This window comes from Ursus americanus, chromosome 24 (assembly GCF_024610735.1).
Source record: "Ursus americanus isolate L20-20 chromosome 24, mUrsAme1.1.p, whole genome shotgun sequence".
Taxonomy (NCBI): Eukaryota; Metazoa; Chordata; class Mammalia; order Carnivora; family Ursidae; genus Ursus; species Ursus americanus.
Genome location: NC_142150.1, coordinates 38,607,222 through 38,621,805, shown reverse-complemented (window position 1 = coordinate 38,621,805; position 14,584 = coordinate 38,607,222). Strand labels below are relative to the sequence as shown.

The 14,584-nt window shown below is 53.4% G+C and overlaps 2 protein-coding genes across 8 annotated transcripts; one reads left to right on the top strand and one right to left on the bottom strand.

Annotated features, from left to right (window-relative positions):
- Positions 1 to 1,723: 1,723 nt before the first annotated feature.
- Positions 1,724 to 14,403, top strand: BSCL2 (BSCL2 lipid droplet biogenesis associated, seipin). 6 transcript variants are annotated; one of them, XM_045793746.2, is made up of 12 exons: positions 1,724 to 2,778; positions 4,649 to 4,859; positions 6,322 to 6,638; positions 8,358 to 8,439; positions 11,786 to 11,929; positions 12,719 to 12,853; positions 13,027 to 13,124; positions 13,263 to 13,404; positions 13,518 to 13,599; positions 13,760 to 13,846; positions 13,947 to 14,027; positions 14,169 to 14,403. In XM_045793746.2, exons 2-12 carry the CDS (start codon positions 4,782 to 4,784, stop codon positions 14,309 to 14,311), a joined length of 1,389 nt encoding a protein of 462 aa, XP_045649702.2. In that variant the 5' UTR covers positions 1,724 to 2,778; positions 4,649 to 4,781; the 3' UTR covers positions 14,312 to 14,403. The 6 variants fall into 6 exon arrangements, with proteins under 6 accessions (XP_045649702.2, XP_045649703.2, XP_045649704.2 ...); XM_045793747.2 differs by having other exon boundaries at positions 1,725 to 2,778; positions 13,766 to 13,846; XM_045793748.2 differs by having other exon boundaries at positions 1,731 to 2,778; positions 13,533 to 13,599.
- Positions 2,722 to 4,758, bottom strand: GNG3 (G protein subunit gamma 3). Of its 2 annotated transcripts, XM_045793761.2 has the most exons (4): positions 4,624 to 4,758; positions 4,045 to 4,263; positions 3,522 to 3,621; positions 2,722 to 3,246 (listed from the first exon to the last, which is right to left on the bottom strand). In XM_045793761.2, exons 3-4 carry the CDS (start codon positions 3,618 to 3,620, stop codon positions 3,118 to 3,120), a joined length of 228 nt encoding a protein of 75 aa, XP_045649717.1. In that variant the 5' UTR covers position 3,621; positions 4,045 to 4,263; positions 4,624 to 4,758; the 3' UTR covers positions 2,722 to 3,117. The 2 variants fall into 2 exon arrangements, with proteins under 2 accessions (XP_045649717.1, XP_045649716.1); XM_045793760.2 differs by lacking the exon at positions 4,624 to 4,758 and having other exon boundaries at positions 4,045 to 4,304.
- Positions 14,404 to 14,584: the final 181 nt, after the last annotated feature.

Genomic DNA, 14,584 nt, shown 5'->3' with positions numbered 1-14,584 from the left:
TCTCTGGGGTATTTAAAGTCCGTTCTTGAGCTAATTAATCATTTTTAAGGTTAATGCCTGGTCTCTGGTAACCTTTTTTTTTTTTTTTTTTTAAGGTTTTTTATTTGTCTTGGGGGGGGCATGTACAAGTGGAGGGTCGGGGGGACAGAGAGAGAAGCAGACCCTCTGCTGAGCGGGGAGCCCGATGCAGAACTGGATCCCAGGACCCTGAGATCATGACCTGAGCTGAAGGCAGGTGCTTAAGCGACTGAGCCACCCCGGTGCCCATCTGGTAACCTCTTAAAGCCCCCTTTGTCCCCAAACAGGGCTGCAGCCATTCACCGCCAATTTGATGAGTATGAAAATTGTGCAGAAAAATTGAGCAGAGGCTTAAAAAACAAAACAACACCTAATATCAAGATTACATTTATTGAGCACTTCTGTTCTGGCTTTTTACCAAGTCTGAGCTGATGTGGAAATTTTCAACTTACTCTCCTGGAATTTGCCCAACACTGTGATGCAGTAGAAAAAGAGAGAGGTTCTTGTGTCTGCTCTGCATTGCTTGCTATTTAAGCATATATAGTACAATCATTCATTCAATATTTGAGTGCCAGCTATGTGCCAGACACTTTCAGGATGCAGGGATTAAAACAGATTTGATCCTTGGGGCTCCTGGGTGGCTCGGTTGATTTCAGCTCAGGTCATGATCTCCTGATGAGACTCGAGCCCTCCTTGCCCTTATCCCCACCCCGGCGCTTATCGGGGCGTCTTCTTGGCATTGTCTCCCTCTGTACCTCCCCCGCAATAAATAAATCAGTCTTTAAAAGAATAAAGAAGAGACTTGATCCTTTCAGGAGTTTTCATGAAACACCAAGAAGGAAGTCATGGGGACTGCTGAACAGAATGGGGGTAGGTGCCCACCTCAGGAGGGCAACCAGGTTACTTTCCCTGTTTCTTCATCTCTAGGATGAGGTAATGAGATGACCTTCAGGACCTGTTAGGGCTCAGAAATTCATCAACAGCTGGAAAGGCGCTGTTCCTGAAAGTGCCCCAAGTTCGTTGGGTGCCCCTGGACCTGTGGAGACATCCATAGGAGACTAAGTTCAATTCCCAGAGAATGACTTTCATTCCTTTGGTTTCCTCTCTGCATTCCCCTCCCCTTGCTGTCTCCTGTGTGAAGGTGTGGGGAAGCTGGGGGTGATGGGTATCCCTAATACCTCCTGTTACTGCAGGGTGGCTCCTCCCACCCCCACCCCCCAAAGTGTATCCCTTTTTTTTTTTTCCCCAAGATTTTATTTATTTGACAGAGCATAAGCAGAGGGAGCAGGAGAGGGAGAGGCTCCCTCAACAAGGAGCTGGCCGTGGGTCTCCGTCCCAGGACTCTGCATGATCTGAGCTGAAGGCAGACACTTAACTGAATCACTCAGGCGCCCTCTCCCAAAGTGTATCCTGACACAAAACAGGAGCTGGCTTAGGCTTCCCCAGGGAAGGATATATCCCTGAATTTGGGGGATGTGGATAATGCATGAGGAGCAGACACACTGGGACTGTTACCTTCCCTGCCTTGGCCCTGGTCCCACCTCCATATGTTCACCCTTGGAAGGAAAAGGCTTCTAGAAAAGCATGCCGGGCTTAAAACCTCCGCCAAGTTTGAGTCTGGGAGGCGCTCGTGAGACATTAAGCCTTGGTTTTGGCATCTGGCCAGAAGGCAAGCTGGGATCACTAGGAAGGTTGGTAGGCACACTAGGGGCGGGGACGTTGCTTCTGGCGGATGTGACAGAGTGGGCCTGAGGAAGAAATGGGAACACCGCAAGCCCTACCAGGAAACCCAAACTGAAACAATTTCGGGCTCATCCAACTCCTAGGGAGCCCAGGAGGCGACCGAGGAATGGCGCCGAGCACCGGCCGCACACTTCTGTTTACACCCCAAAGGGAGCCTCCACTTGGCAAGCTGTAGAACCTGGATTCCCGCGCAAGATCCACGCGACCAGCGCCTGCTACGCTGTGCTTGCGAGGGTCCTCTTGTCCCATCTTTGCTTATAGCCACCCGTGTGCCTTCACCTGGATCGGGGGGACGTCGACTTTAAGACTCCGGGGTGGGTAGGAATGGGCATCGAGTTGGCAAGAGCCGGGGCAGCCATTTTGAGACCAGATGAGCACAGAAGGGACCATATTGAGAACTCTTGCTGCCTGGGGCCGCCATTTTAAGTATGGGCCTAGCTCAGAAGCCCTGTACGTGAAACCCAGTGACGGGGGGCTGCCATATTGGCGCGGGTCCCATGGCGGTGGCCATCTTGGAAAAGGGGCCCGCTGTGGGCGCGGCCATCTTAGAAGTAAAACCGGCCCCCTTCGCAGGAACTGGAGCCGAGCTCCTCCCCTCCGTTCCAGAGTTGCTGCGATCTGCGATTTCCCTCGGAATCCCTCCCTCGATCTACCCCGTTCGGTCTGTTTTCGTTTTCACTTGTGTGCAGTGATTTCGCGCGCGCGTGTGCGTGCGTGTGTTAGTGTTCTCCGTAGCCTCTGAGTCTTTTGTAACTTAATTCTTCCACTTGAGACGCTGTCTCGCGCCCGCCGTCCCCCCCCCCCCCCCGCCCATCCCGGCGATCTCCGATCCTAGACAAGTCTAACCTGATTTGACTGGCCCTATTCCTGGGGTACGGCAAGCCTTTCACCTGCCGCACACATTCCCAGGTCTACAGACTGATGATCCTCTCCCCAAGAACGCTAACACAGGAGCTGTCCTCTGAGACTCTGGATGACTTTATTCTTCAAACGGCTTTACCCTTCTCATAGCTCCAGGTGAGACTGAGAGCAAGCACCCGGCCCATCCCTCTCTCCATTGTCTTGAGCGGGTCACAGAGAGAAGCCGGCAGGACGCTGGCAGAGTCTGAACGGCCCTCCTGGGGATGGAGCTAAGGGGGCCCTGGGTCAGGGGGTAGTTGGGGTACGCCGCAGTGGGCGAGGAAATGGGGTCCACAGATCCGTGACGGAGAGCTTTGTGCTTCAGATAACCTCATAGGGTCGGACAAGGGCTAGGGATGGGATGCAGGGACCCTCAGGGGCTCACGACAGTTACTGACCTAAGGAAGGGCCTAGGAGAGGGAAAGGTGAAGAGCTTGTGCCGAGGGACAGGGCAACTTAGAGGAGGGCACAGAAGAACTTCTTCTCCCGGAAGGGGTTCTCCGAAGTGGGCACAGGGGTGATGAGGGGATCCTCACAGGCGTGGGCATCACAGTAAGTCATCAAGTCGGCTGCTGCCTTGGACACCTGGGGCACAGCCAGGAGGGGAATTGTTAGCAAGATCCCCTGAGAGGGACTGCAGCCTCCCTCCCCAAATGGGTTCTCTTTTGCCATCTCTAGGGCTTCTTAAAACAGTATTCTCGTCCCTCATCCCCCAGATTGGCCTGGGGACAGCTGTCCTTACAGAGCCAGAGACTCCTCCCCTGATCGCAGGGAGTCCAGGAAAGAAAACATCTCCTAACCTGACATTTGGGGACCTACTGCACAACTGGGGCAACTAATGGGACCCAGGGTCCGCCCACCTTTATCCGGCACAAGCTGGCTTCAATCTTAAGCTGTTCCACCATTTTGCGGGCTTGCCCAATACTCATAGTGCTGTTCACAGGGGTCTCCCCTTTCATCCTGGAGAAAAGAGAGGGATACCTTAGAGCATGATGTGGGGGGTGAGGGGCTGCATAATCTCATCTGAAGACACCCCCCCCCCCGGTCCGTGTTCCTTTTTCATCAGTCTTTACAAGACTGGGGTCATGTGCCCCAATATTTTGTTCCTTTTATCCTCATCCTCCAGTGGCCTTTCCCATCCCTGTCTTCCTGGGCTAAGGAAATGGAGAGGGTTGGATGAAATGCCTTCCAAACTCCCACACGGCCTGGGCCACAGATCATTAGACATAAAACCGATTTAAGGCTTTTCAGCCCTTCCAGCCATGTGTGTTCCCAGCTCTAAAAGCCTGAACCAGAAAAAGCCCCGCCCTGATGAGGACACATAATCTCCCCCACCGCCCCCTTGAGCCCCAGGGGGAGAAAAGCAGGATGTTCCCTACTCACCTGAGGCCACAGGCAGCGGCAGCCCTGGGGAGTAGTCAGTGGGGTGCACAAAACCTGCCTGAGATGGGTGCCCCACTTTGCAGGGAGTTGCAGCTGGAAGTATCTGCTGCAGCAGCAGAAGCAGCTAATACAAAGAAGTCCACTGGGGAGGTCAGGTCAGAGGTCTGTCGAGGGCTGGTCCCAGTTGCTGCAGCTCAGGCACTGCCCAGACGCTGGTACCTGAAGGATGAAGGATGCTAGAAGGAGCTGCTCAGATCCTGGAGCATACCAACTGCCCGGCCAGTGGGGGAGCCTGGCTGCTGACTGCAGCCCCTACGCACACCCCCACTGTGAACTGTCTCCCTAGCTGCCCTTCCCCCATTGCAGGCATTCCGAATCTGGACTAGGACGGGGCTGGAAGGAGCTGAGGCCCAGGCCGACTCCCCCCTCCCCTTAAATGGGGTGGTCTGGACCTGTGACATCGCCTGCAGTGGAGTCTGTACTGGCTGCGGGGGACCCTGCTCATTTGAAAATCTGACATCAGCTGGGCAGTCGCCCCCCTCCTCCCTCCTCCCTCTGCTCTGACATAGCCCGTAGTACCTGAGTCTTCTTTTTTCTTTCCCAGGGACCCTCCATTCCCTGTATCCAGGAAAATGTGATGAGCTACAGGTACCAGCTTCTAGATCACCAACCACTTCATGTTCTAGCCACAAGTGACTCGAGTGGAAGATCCAGGGGCAACAAAGTACGTCAGGAAGATGCCTAAAGAACAAGGAGAAGAAGCTGCAGGAAAAGAGGTGTGCAGATACCAGATCAAAGAATCGGACAAAGAAGAGGTAGGGGGCACTGTGGGGAAAGTTATTGGGTGTTTCTTGAAATAGATGAGCTTCCAGGGTGGGTTTTGGGAGTGTGGGTATTGGTTTGAGAGATTACATCCCAGGCCTGCAGGGTCGTGCTTGGTACTGTGTGGAATGCGAAGATGTACACAATATTAACCTTACCCTCCGAGGGATCTTATTTGGGGTGAAGAGTCGTATACAAAATAGAAGGTACCGTCTGCCAAGATCTCGTGTACATAACGCGCTGCGGGTATTCCGAGGGAGAGTCCAGTTGGGGTCAGGGGAGGTCGATGACATTCTAAATGCTGGAGACAAAAAACGGAGCTGAAATGCTATCACTCTTGTGATAGGGGCCGGCCAGTCAGCCGGCCAGCAGGGCTCTCTGCCTTGGACGCCTACAGGTCCAAGGAGCTGTGGGCGATAAAAATCAGCGCCTGCTGAATATCCGCCCCTCTCCCCCTTTGCGGGGGTTTAAATGGCTGGTGGTGAAGGTGTGGGTGGAGGGCCGGGATTGCGACCTCGAAGGGCGGGCTGAGGGGGATGCTGCTGACTCATAGCGTGCCCTGGGGCATATCCTGAGGCCTGGAGGGAGGCGCCTGCCCTCTTGGGTCTGGGAATCGGACCGCGGGGAGGGACCATACGCAGCGCGCATGGTGGGAAACCCGCCGCCCGGCAGGCCCCGCCCCTTGCGCCCGGCCCCGCCCTGGAATGAGGTCCCGCCCCCTCAATCACAAAGGCGGCCGGCGGAAGTGGGCGGGGCTTCCCCGGGAGACGGAAGTCCCTTGTCGCCGTTGCCCCAGCAGCCTGCGAGCTGGTGAGTCTGCAGGATCGCGGCGGCCGGCGAGCTGGTTTCCGTGCTGGCGCGGTTAGGTGGGGGCTTCGGGCGCCGCGCCCACCGCCAGCCGGAGGGGGTGCTGGCGGGGAGCGGCCGTTGGCTGCAGGACGCCCTGCCTAGCGTGGGCCGCGGCCCTGTCGGGGAGAGAGCGCAACTCTGGGCGTAGAGGAGAAAGTTGGGAGGCAGCAGCGACCGCGCTTAGGCTGCTGGCTTTGAGTGCGGCTGTACGACCCTAGGCAAGTCGCGCATTCTCTGGGGGCAGCCACCTCGCGGTGTGGACTCGGCGTCATCATGTGTGTAAAAGCCTTTTAAGGTGCTCATCCTCTGTATGTTATATATTGTTATGAATGAGTATGAACGTGGCCTGTCCCAGAAATCAGGTGTCCAGGAGACAAATTCAGCTGAGGTGTTGGGGCAGTCGGGCCAAAGGAAGCACAGTGAAGGAAAAGGGAAGGGATAATTGGTTGAGAAACGTAATCACCTGGAGAAAAGCCCTATGAAACAAAGACTTTGCTGTGTTCTGCCATCTCTGGTTCCTCAAACCCAGTCCAGTAAGCTTGTCCTTTTTGTCCCCACCTCCCCTGGGAAAAGAGCCATTCTCTCCCCCTCTCTCTCTTTTTCTAGGAACCACCAGCTGCTTCATCCCATGGCCAGGGGTGGCGTCCAGGTGGCAGAGCAGCTAGGAACTCAAGGCCTGAACCTGGGGCCAGACACTCTGCGCTCCCTGCCATGGTCAATGACCCACCAGTACCTGCCTTACTGTGGGCCCAGGAGGTGGGCCAGGTCTTGGCAGGTCGTGCCCGCAAGCTGCTGCTGCAGTTTGGGGTGCTGTTCTGTACCATCCTCCTTCTGCTCTGGGTGTCTGTCTTCCTCTATGGCTCCTTCTACTATTCCTACATGCCCACAGTCAGCCACCTCAGCCCCGTGCATTTCTACTACAGGTGAGAGTGGTCTTCTACCGAAGTAGAGGAATTCTTTGAGAAAATTGCTGTTAGGGCCCTTAGAGTTTATTTACATAGGAGAAAATTTGAGCCCATTGTGTTTATATGACTTCTTACCTTTCACAGCCAAGGCTGAGGAAGCTCTGGGTCAGTAGGGCTCTAAGGTCCTAGTTCTACCTCTGGTTACTGAATTATGTTAAAAAGAAGAAAAAAAAATCCCCTTTTAGACTGTCACTGTGAGGATCAATTCTGTTTGGATTGGGTCAGATCGATCTCAGGGCCACTGTAGACCTCTTAACCAACCAGATCCCTTGAGTCCTCTCAGAACTAACTTGGCCTTCAGTAGAGACGGTATTAGGAAAGCAGCAAGTTGCCTTGTACATTACTTTCTCCCACTCCCGATAATCCCGCACATTAGAGATTATGGAAACACAAGGTGACAGGGAACATCAAGTCCTAGAGTCCTGCTTCTTACCTGGGGCCCAGGTCTTCTGATTTTACAGACCTTGCCAAATTCTCTCCCCTTCTCTTAACAGTGGCCATAGGATCGATCAAGAGATGCTGATAGGGGCATTCTTATCAATGGTCCAAAGTCATTTGTTTCCCTGTCTTGAGTCCCTGATCATGAACTCTACTTTCTAAGAGCTGCTTAAACTTTTAGGAGGTATGATCTCATGAAAACTTTGGCCTTTCTGCTGTAAAAACATGTATGCACAGGGACACCTGTCTGGCTCGGTTGGTAGGGCACGTGACTCTGACTCTTGATCTCAGGGTTGTGAATTCAAGCCCCATGTTGGATGTAGAGCTTACAGGAAAAAAAAGTTACACGTACACACACACATACATATAAATGCATGCCCATGTGTAATTTTGCTTACACGTTGAGGTTTGTGAGCCTCTTAAAGACCATCTGTGCGGGCACCTGGGTGGCTCAGGCAGCTAAGTGTCTGCCTTTGGCTCAGGTCATGATCCTGGAGTCTCAGGATCCAGCCCCATGTCAAGCTCTGCACTCAGCAGGGAGCCTGATTCTCCCTTTCCCTCTCACTCACTCTCTCGCAAATAAATAAAATCTTTAAAGGAAAAAAAAAAAAGTCCATCTGTGGATCCCTCGGGAGGAATTTTCTCAAATTAGGCCCCAGACCAGAAATAGTCAGAATCTGGGGATAGGACCCAGGAATCTGGTGGGTTTTTTTTGTTTTGTTTTTTTGTGGTTTTTTTTGAGAGAGAGAGAGATTGAGAGTGTGCACGCACACCGGTGAGTAGGTGGCCGGGGTGGGAGGCAGAGGGAGAGGGAGAAAGATCCCAAGCAGACTCCACCCCCAGTGGGGAGCCCAACACAGGGCTTGATCTGAGGACCCTGAGATTATGACCTGAGCCGAAATCAAGAGTTGGACACTTAACCGACTGAGCCACCCAGGCACCCCCCGGAGTCTGCATTTTTATCAAATTCCCCAAGTGAGTCTTGAGAAACACTTCATTCTGAAACTATTCAACTAAGTGTTCATTGAGTCCCGTGTAAGAATTTCCGCTCTCACGAGAGGAAATAAGCTGAAGTAGCAAGAAGAGAATGAAAGAATCGTTCAGGTGTCTTGAATCTCCTGGCTGCATTTCTTTTCCAGGGATGGGGGACAAGAGGGAGCCCTAGGGGGCCAAGGAGGTGTACGGACAGGTAAGGCAGACTCGATAACTTAGTGGAGTATCATCCCCATTCTCATCTAGGACTGACTGTGATTCCTCCACCTCCTTACTGTGCTCCTTCCCTGTTGCCAATGTCTCGCTGGCTAAGGGTGGACGTGATCGGGTGAGTATGGGAGCTGAAGAGAGGTTTCATTAGAGCTTTGAAGACTTGAGATCGGAGGGATTGAGAAAGACCTGGCGAGCAGGGATTGAGTAATAGAGACTCAGAGGAAAGTTCTCAAGGAAAGGGAGGTTAAAGAAAAATTAAAGTCCGAGCCGTGTGGATTATTCTTTTCCTGCCGTAGATGTTAGCAATGCCCTTCTCCCGATTGTTTCAGGCAGGCCGTATCTACTAGATGAGATGTGTTTTAGACCTCAGTGAACCTAAATTAACCAGTCAGCTATTTCGCCGGATGAGGTTGGACTCCACCCAAGAGTTTTGAAAGCCTGTGTGTGAAATTATGAAGCTCTTGACAAATGTGTGTGATCTGCCATTACAAAGGGTACTGTGCCAGGAGATGGGCCGGATGCCAGTAGGACTTCCACGAACCCGGAAGCTCTGGGAAGTGCAGGATGGCGGGTGCATCTGTTTGTAATGGGCAAGCTGGTGGAGGCTCTGAGAGGGGAGGAGGATCCCGGCATGCTTCAAAGGGCCGTTGGAGCATCCACGTCATTGTTGAGTTGTTAGTCGGCAGCCTAATTCGTAGTAATCAGCAGTCACACGTACTAAGAATTTTTAAAGCATCTGAAACGTATTTTTTAAAAGTGGTTCATGGGAGGACACTGCCTGCCACAGGATAGACCTCAGTGGTCACTCCGAAGGGAGGAGTGTAGGTTGTAGCATCTGGGGGCCTCTGAGATTGGTGTTCAGACTGGCGTTGTTCGGCAGTACGAATAGCCTGCTCTGTGTCCTTTGACCTCTTCCTTTGACCAGGACATAGCCATACACCGTCAAGAAGACGTACCAGGTCCCATGAGTTGGGTCCCAAATGGATGTAGTGACGTGGAAGGTTGGATCTTGTAAGGCAGAGATTGGTCGTTTTGTTTTACTTAGTTATTTGAGGTGTGGGGAGCAGAGGGAGGGAGGGAGAATCTTAAGCAGGCTCCACGCCCAGTTCAGGGCCCGATGAGGGGCCTCGATCTCACCACCCTGAGATCGTGACCTGAGCTGAAATTAAGAGTCAGACGCTCAGCCAACCGAGCCACCCATGGGTGCCGAGATTCATCATTTTAATCCAGCTATTCAGAAAAGGAGTTTGGAGGTGATTACAGAATCTTCTGTGAAGACGTTGATTGGATGTGCTTTTGTGGCTAAAAAAAAAATAATAGACTATGCTAAGAGGGAGCGCGAAACAAAGCCACAGCACGTCTGCCCCTGAAGTGGGGCGTGTGGTTGTGTGGCGGCCTGTTGCGAGATCCTAACGGTGGTTCAGGGAGCCTAAAACAACTGGCTGTGAAGCTGCGGGGTGAGGAAGGAAGGGAAAGGTGAAGGGTGGGGGGACTCCGGTCAGGGTAGTCTCTGATAATTAAAGCAGGTTGACCATTTTCTCCATCTACAGTGAACATTTAGGAAGGAAGGAATAGAGGAAGTCATGTGTCTATTTTATGTGTAACACTTCGCTGGAAGTAGAAGATGGGGTCCTGGTTTCAAGGAGCTCACAGGATGGATAGAGAAATCTATACGCTGCATTAAGCAGCAAAGTGTAAGGCGCAGCTTCTGCATTTCTGAAGAATTTGAGGGATCAGTGTGAGACTGTGGAGATGGCGAGGCTCGAAGTGGACCTTGTAAGGAAGGGTGGACGTTGTATGGGAATGGGGGAACAGAACGAGAATCTGCCCATCAGATGTGAACACAGGCATGGAGTCATTCACAAGATTCTGGTGGTCGAGTCCGTGGATCCCGTTGGAGGAGATGATGTTTGTTTAGACAGAATTACTAGTTGAAAAACTTATATAAAACAGCTTTATTCAGAGAAAACTCACATACTATACAATTCACCCGTTTAAAATGTATAGTTCAGTCGTTTTTAGTGTATTCAGAGTTGAGCAGCCAGACCCCCAGTTAATTTTAGAACATTTTCATCAGCCCAAAAAGAAACGCCTACCCATTTGCCGGCAGTCACTCCCCATTTTCCTCCAACCCACCCAGAGAACTACCTATTAAAATGTTTCAGGGGTGCCTGGGTGACTCAGTTAAGCATCTGACTCTTGATTTCAGCCCAGGTCATGACCCTGAGATCAAGCCCCGTATCAGGCTCCATGCTGGGTGTGGAGCCTGCTTAAGATTCTCCCCCCCCCCACCCCGTGGCCCTCCCCCGTCCTTAAAAAATGTTTCAAAAAATTCAGTGAAGCAGCTGTCTTCATCTGGCATCTTCCAGGGGCTAGGAATCTCATGGAATCCATTTTTTCAACAGATAATTCATTCTGAAAATAAGAATCTGTACAAAGACTTTAATCAGCGATTTTCTGCTTTTTTATCCTGGTGTTAGTGCTCAGAGCACCCTCAGCCGTGTCTGGATTTTGGGGGGTGGTTCGCTGTGGGTTTTTTTGGTTTTTTTTTTAATCCATTCCCTCTGTTTATTTTTATTTTTTTTTTAAAGATTTTATTTATTTATTCGACAGAGATAGAAACGGCCAGCGAGAGAGGGAACACAAGCAGGGGGAGTGGGAGAGGAAGAAGCAGGCTCACAGCGGAGGAGCCCGATGTGGGACTCGATCCCATAACACCGGGATCACGCCCTGAGCCGAAGGCAGACACCCAACCACTGTGCCACCAGGCGCCCCCATTTCCTCTGTTTAAAAACAAAAGCTTTACTCTTGCCCCTGTGATTCTTGCGTACCACCCTGAGGGGTCATGCTCAGATAAGAATAGTTGACTAAGGATTAGAAGAATATAGGAATGGTCAGGAAAAACCAGGGTATGTTTGGTGGCAAATCTTTAACCTTTGAGGTTAATCCCAGTGAAGAAGCCTTCCCACTAGGAGTCTCAGGGTTCTAGCAACAGAAGCAAGGTAAGGGCCCCAGAGTGACCTGAAGTTGATCTGGAGCGACCGAGACCGGGAGGGGTGGCTGGGGAGTTGGTGCGCACTTCTGGCACTTGGTTAATTAATCATGTAAGTGAAGACAGGCTGGGCCCAGGGGGGTGGCCTCACGGGGACAGAGGCCTGAGTCACAGATGGCCCAGTTGGCAACATGACGGTTCACTTTTGGAAGAAGGGAAAAAAATGTGACCCAGCGTTTCTCAGAACAGAGCGGAGCGTGATTCAGCGAAGTCGCAGGATGCTGATCTCAGAAGTGGGAGGGACCGGCCACCACAAGGGGGCAGCACCTTCCTGGGAGGAGAGACTGAGCGGCTGGCTGCGCTAGCCAAGGAAGGGGGGGGTGGCGGTGTTTGGAGGGATGGGGGGAGGTGCAACAGCATGGTTTAAAAAAATAGGGCTTTTGTTAAGAGATGGGGCTACCTTGGGCAGGTGCTGATGTATGGACAGCCGTACCGCGTTACCTTAGAGCTTGAGATCCCAGAGTCCCCCGTGAATCAAGATTTGGGCATGTTCTTAGTCACCATTTCATGCTACACCAGAGGTGGCCGCATCATCTCCACTTCTTCGCGCTCCGTAAGTGTTCCTGGCCTGTCTGGGAGGGTGCGGAGGTGACAGCAGATGTCAGAACACCTGAGTAGGGCTTCAGGAGAAAACATCCTAGCTCTGAGGTCACAGACTCCTCAAGATAGGGAAGAGGAGTCAGTTTACCAAGCCACTCAGACACCCCAGGTGTCTGATGAGCATGTCCAGTTTGGGGGCAAAGTCTGAAGAGTGGAGGCAAAATGGGCTGAAGTCCTCACTCGGAAACATACTAACTGAGAAACAGCTTCTTTAACCCCTTGGTTACAAAGCATTACTAACTGGGGATGTTAGTAATAGTCCCGTAGCAAGACTAGTTTGGATTCGGTGAAGAAATGGACAGTGCTTATGATCCCACAGTGGGTGTTCAATAGATATTAAGGCTCCATTCGTACATGAATTATCAACAGAGCCACATGATGAAGCAAATGCCTGAATGTCTACACGGAGAACAAAGCTTCGGGTGCTGCACTGAAACTTAGTCTATTCTGAATGGTAGAACTGCTTGGGGGGAAAGATCAGAGACTGAGTGGGGCTTAACCCTCGCAGGTTCTTAGAAGAGGGGAATGGAGACATGGTCTGGCAGAGCAGGCCTGTTACTCAAGCCGCTGGAATGGCTGGGCCAAGGGTGGGGGAGCATGGTAGCAGGTGCAAATGAGGGAGCAGGGGACCTGAGGAAGAAGCTAGCTTCACAGACCGTTCAGGAGCCTCGGTGCGGGGTGGGTAGGGCTGTGGAAATCGGGAGGTACCTGTCCCCAGCCTCTCCCCTCCTGGCCCTGGTAGGTGATGTTGCATTACCGCTCAGACCTGCTCCGGATGCTGGACACGCTGGTCTTCTCCAGCCTCCTGCTGTTTGGCTTTGCAGAGCAGAAGCAGGTCCTGGAGGTGGAGCTCTACCCAGAATACAGGGAGAACTCGGTAAGGGGGTGAAGGGAGACTAGAGACTGCTCTCCCCACGAGCCCAGAGTTCTGCCTGCGGAGCCTCTGGGCTTTGTCAGCCACGGAGACACTGGGGGTGGGCTTCGGCCTGGGCGGGTAAGAGTGACGGCAGCAGGATCGGGGCTTCATGCTCCCCGCCCTGCCGTCCGCAGTACGTGCCGACCACCGGAGCGGTCGTCGAGATCCACAGCAAGCGCATCCAGCTGTACGGGGCCTACCTCCGCATCCACGCGCACTTCACCGGGCTCAGGTGAGGGAGCAGACGCGGGCTCCGCGACTCCCCTGAGGGCCGGCCTTAAGCGCAAGAGCTTGCACCTTCCTAGCAGTGAGTTCTGGGGAGAGAGAAGGTCAGTGCCGTCCAGTAACTGCCACCCTCTTCCTGCGTCAGGTACCTGCTCTACAACTTCCCGATGACCTGCGCCTTCGTAGGTGTCGCCAGCAACTTCACCTTCCTCTGCGTCATCGTGCTCTTCAGCTACATGCAGTGGGTGTGGGGGGGCATCTGGCCCCGACACCGCTTCTCTCTGCAGGTCACAGAGGACCTCCTTCCCCTCCCCTTTGTGATCCTTCTTTGGTTGAGGAGTGGGCTGGGGCGCAGCCAGGGCCGGGGCGCGAGGGCCCTGATCACACTCGCTGCTCACAGGTTCCTCCCGCACAGGTGAACATCCAGAGAAGAGACCGTTCCCGAAAGGCAGTACAGCGAAGGATCTCGGCCCGTCATCCAGGTAAACGGGACGGGAGGGGGGCTCCTGTGTTATCCAGTACGAAGCTTTAGGCCCTCGCAGCGGGGCTGAGGGGCAGAGGACAGGCTGGGGGAGGTGAGCTTGGCCCCGCTGCCTGGGAGCAGCTGCATTAGCCCTATCCCGCCCTCTACCCACTTTGGAGGCACAGGGCCCCAAGGCCAGGAGGAGTCAACCCAGCTATCAGACATCACAGAGGATGGCGAGAGCCCTGAAGATCCCCCAGGGGCAGGTACGGTGCCGCAGCTCGCCCGCCCACCCTCCCCACAAGTCCTCAGTTGTCCCTTGCAGCCTCTTCAAGCCTGACCTCTGCCTTCCCCCTGTGGCTGCAGAGGGCCAGCTCCCTGAGGAGGAGAAGGCAGATCAACAGCCCTTGAATGGAGAGGAGGAGCTGGAGCCAGAGGCCAGTGATGGTGAGGGGCGCTCGGCACAGGGGTCTGGGTGGAATGGAGGTGGCATGCGGGTAGGAAGGAGGTTATATTGGTTGGGGGAGAAGAGGCCCAGGTTACTTAATTTCCCATTTGGGATTTTTGTTTCTCCCTCCTCTGGCCCAGGTTCAGGCTCCTGGGAAGACGCCGCTTTGCTGACGGAGGCCAACTTGCCTGGCCCTGCCCCTGCCCCTGCCCCAGAGACTCTGGGCAGTTCTGAACCCCCTGTGGGCAATCTCCGACAGCGCTCCACCTGTTCTAGTTCCTGAGGAGAACAGGGCCGAGTCCTCACATTCCAGTCCTTTCCCACCTGACCCCTTCCCCTCTCCTTCGGTTCCCCCAATAAACTATTTTCATGCCAGCTGCTTGCCTGACTCCTTGAAAGGGATTCATTGCCATTGGAGAACCCTGTGTTCCATGGGCATCCTCCCCGCCACCCTGCATTGGAGGAGGTGGTCTTGTCGGGGGCTGCCTGCTGATGGGGAAGGTCTCCAGACCTGGACCATTCTAGGTACAGCCGTCTCCATTCAAAGCCTAGAAAG

What these genes read in the sequence shown, in the direction of transcription:
- GNG3 (XM_045793761.2), bottom strand. Translation starts at nt 3,620, where the DNA reads ATGAAAGGGGAGACCCCTGTGAACAGCACTATGAGTATTGGGCAAGCC. An exon ending in CCAGCTTGTGCCGGATAAAG is followed by an intron (nt 3,247 to 3,521) that starts GTGGGCGGACCC and finishes GCTGTGCCCCAG; the next exon opens with GTGTCCAAGGCAGCAGCCGA.
- BSCL2 (XM_045793746.2), top strand. Translation starts at nt 4,782, where the DNA reads ATGCCTAAAGAACAAGGAGAAGAAGCTGCAGGAAAAGAGGTGTGCAGA. An exon ending in TCTCCACTTCTTCGCGCTCC is followed by an intron (nt 11,930 to 12,718) that starts GTAAGTGTTCCT and finishes TGGCCCTGGTAG; the next exon opens with GTGATGTTGCATTACCGCTC. An exon ending in CAGAATACAGGGAGAACTCG is followed by an intron (nt 12,854 to 13,026) that starts GTAAGGGGGTGA and finishes TGCCGTCCGCAG; the next exon opens with TACGTGCCGACCACCGGAGC.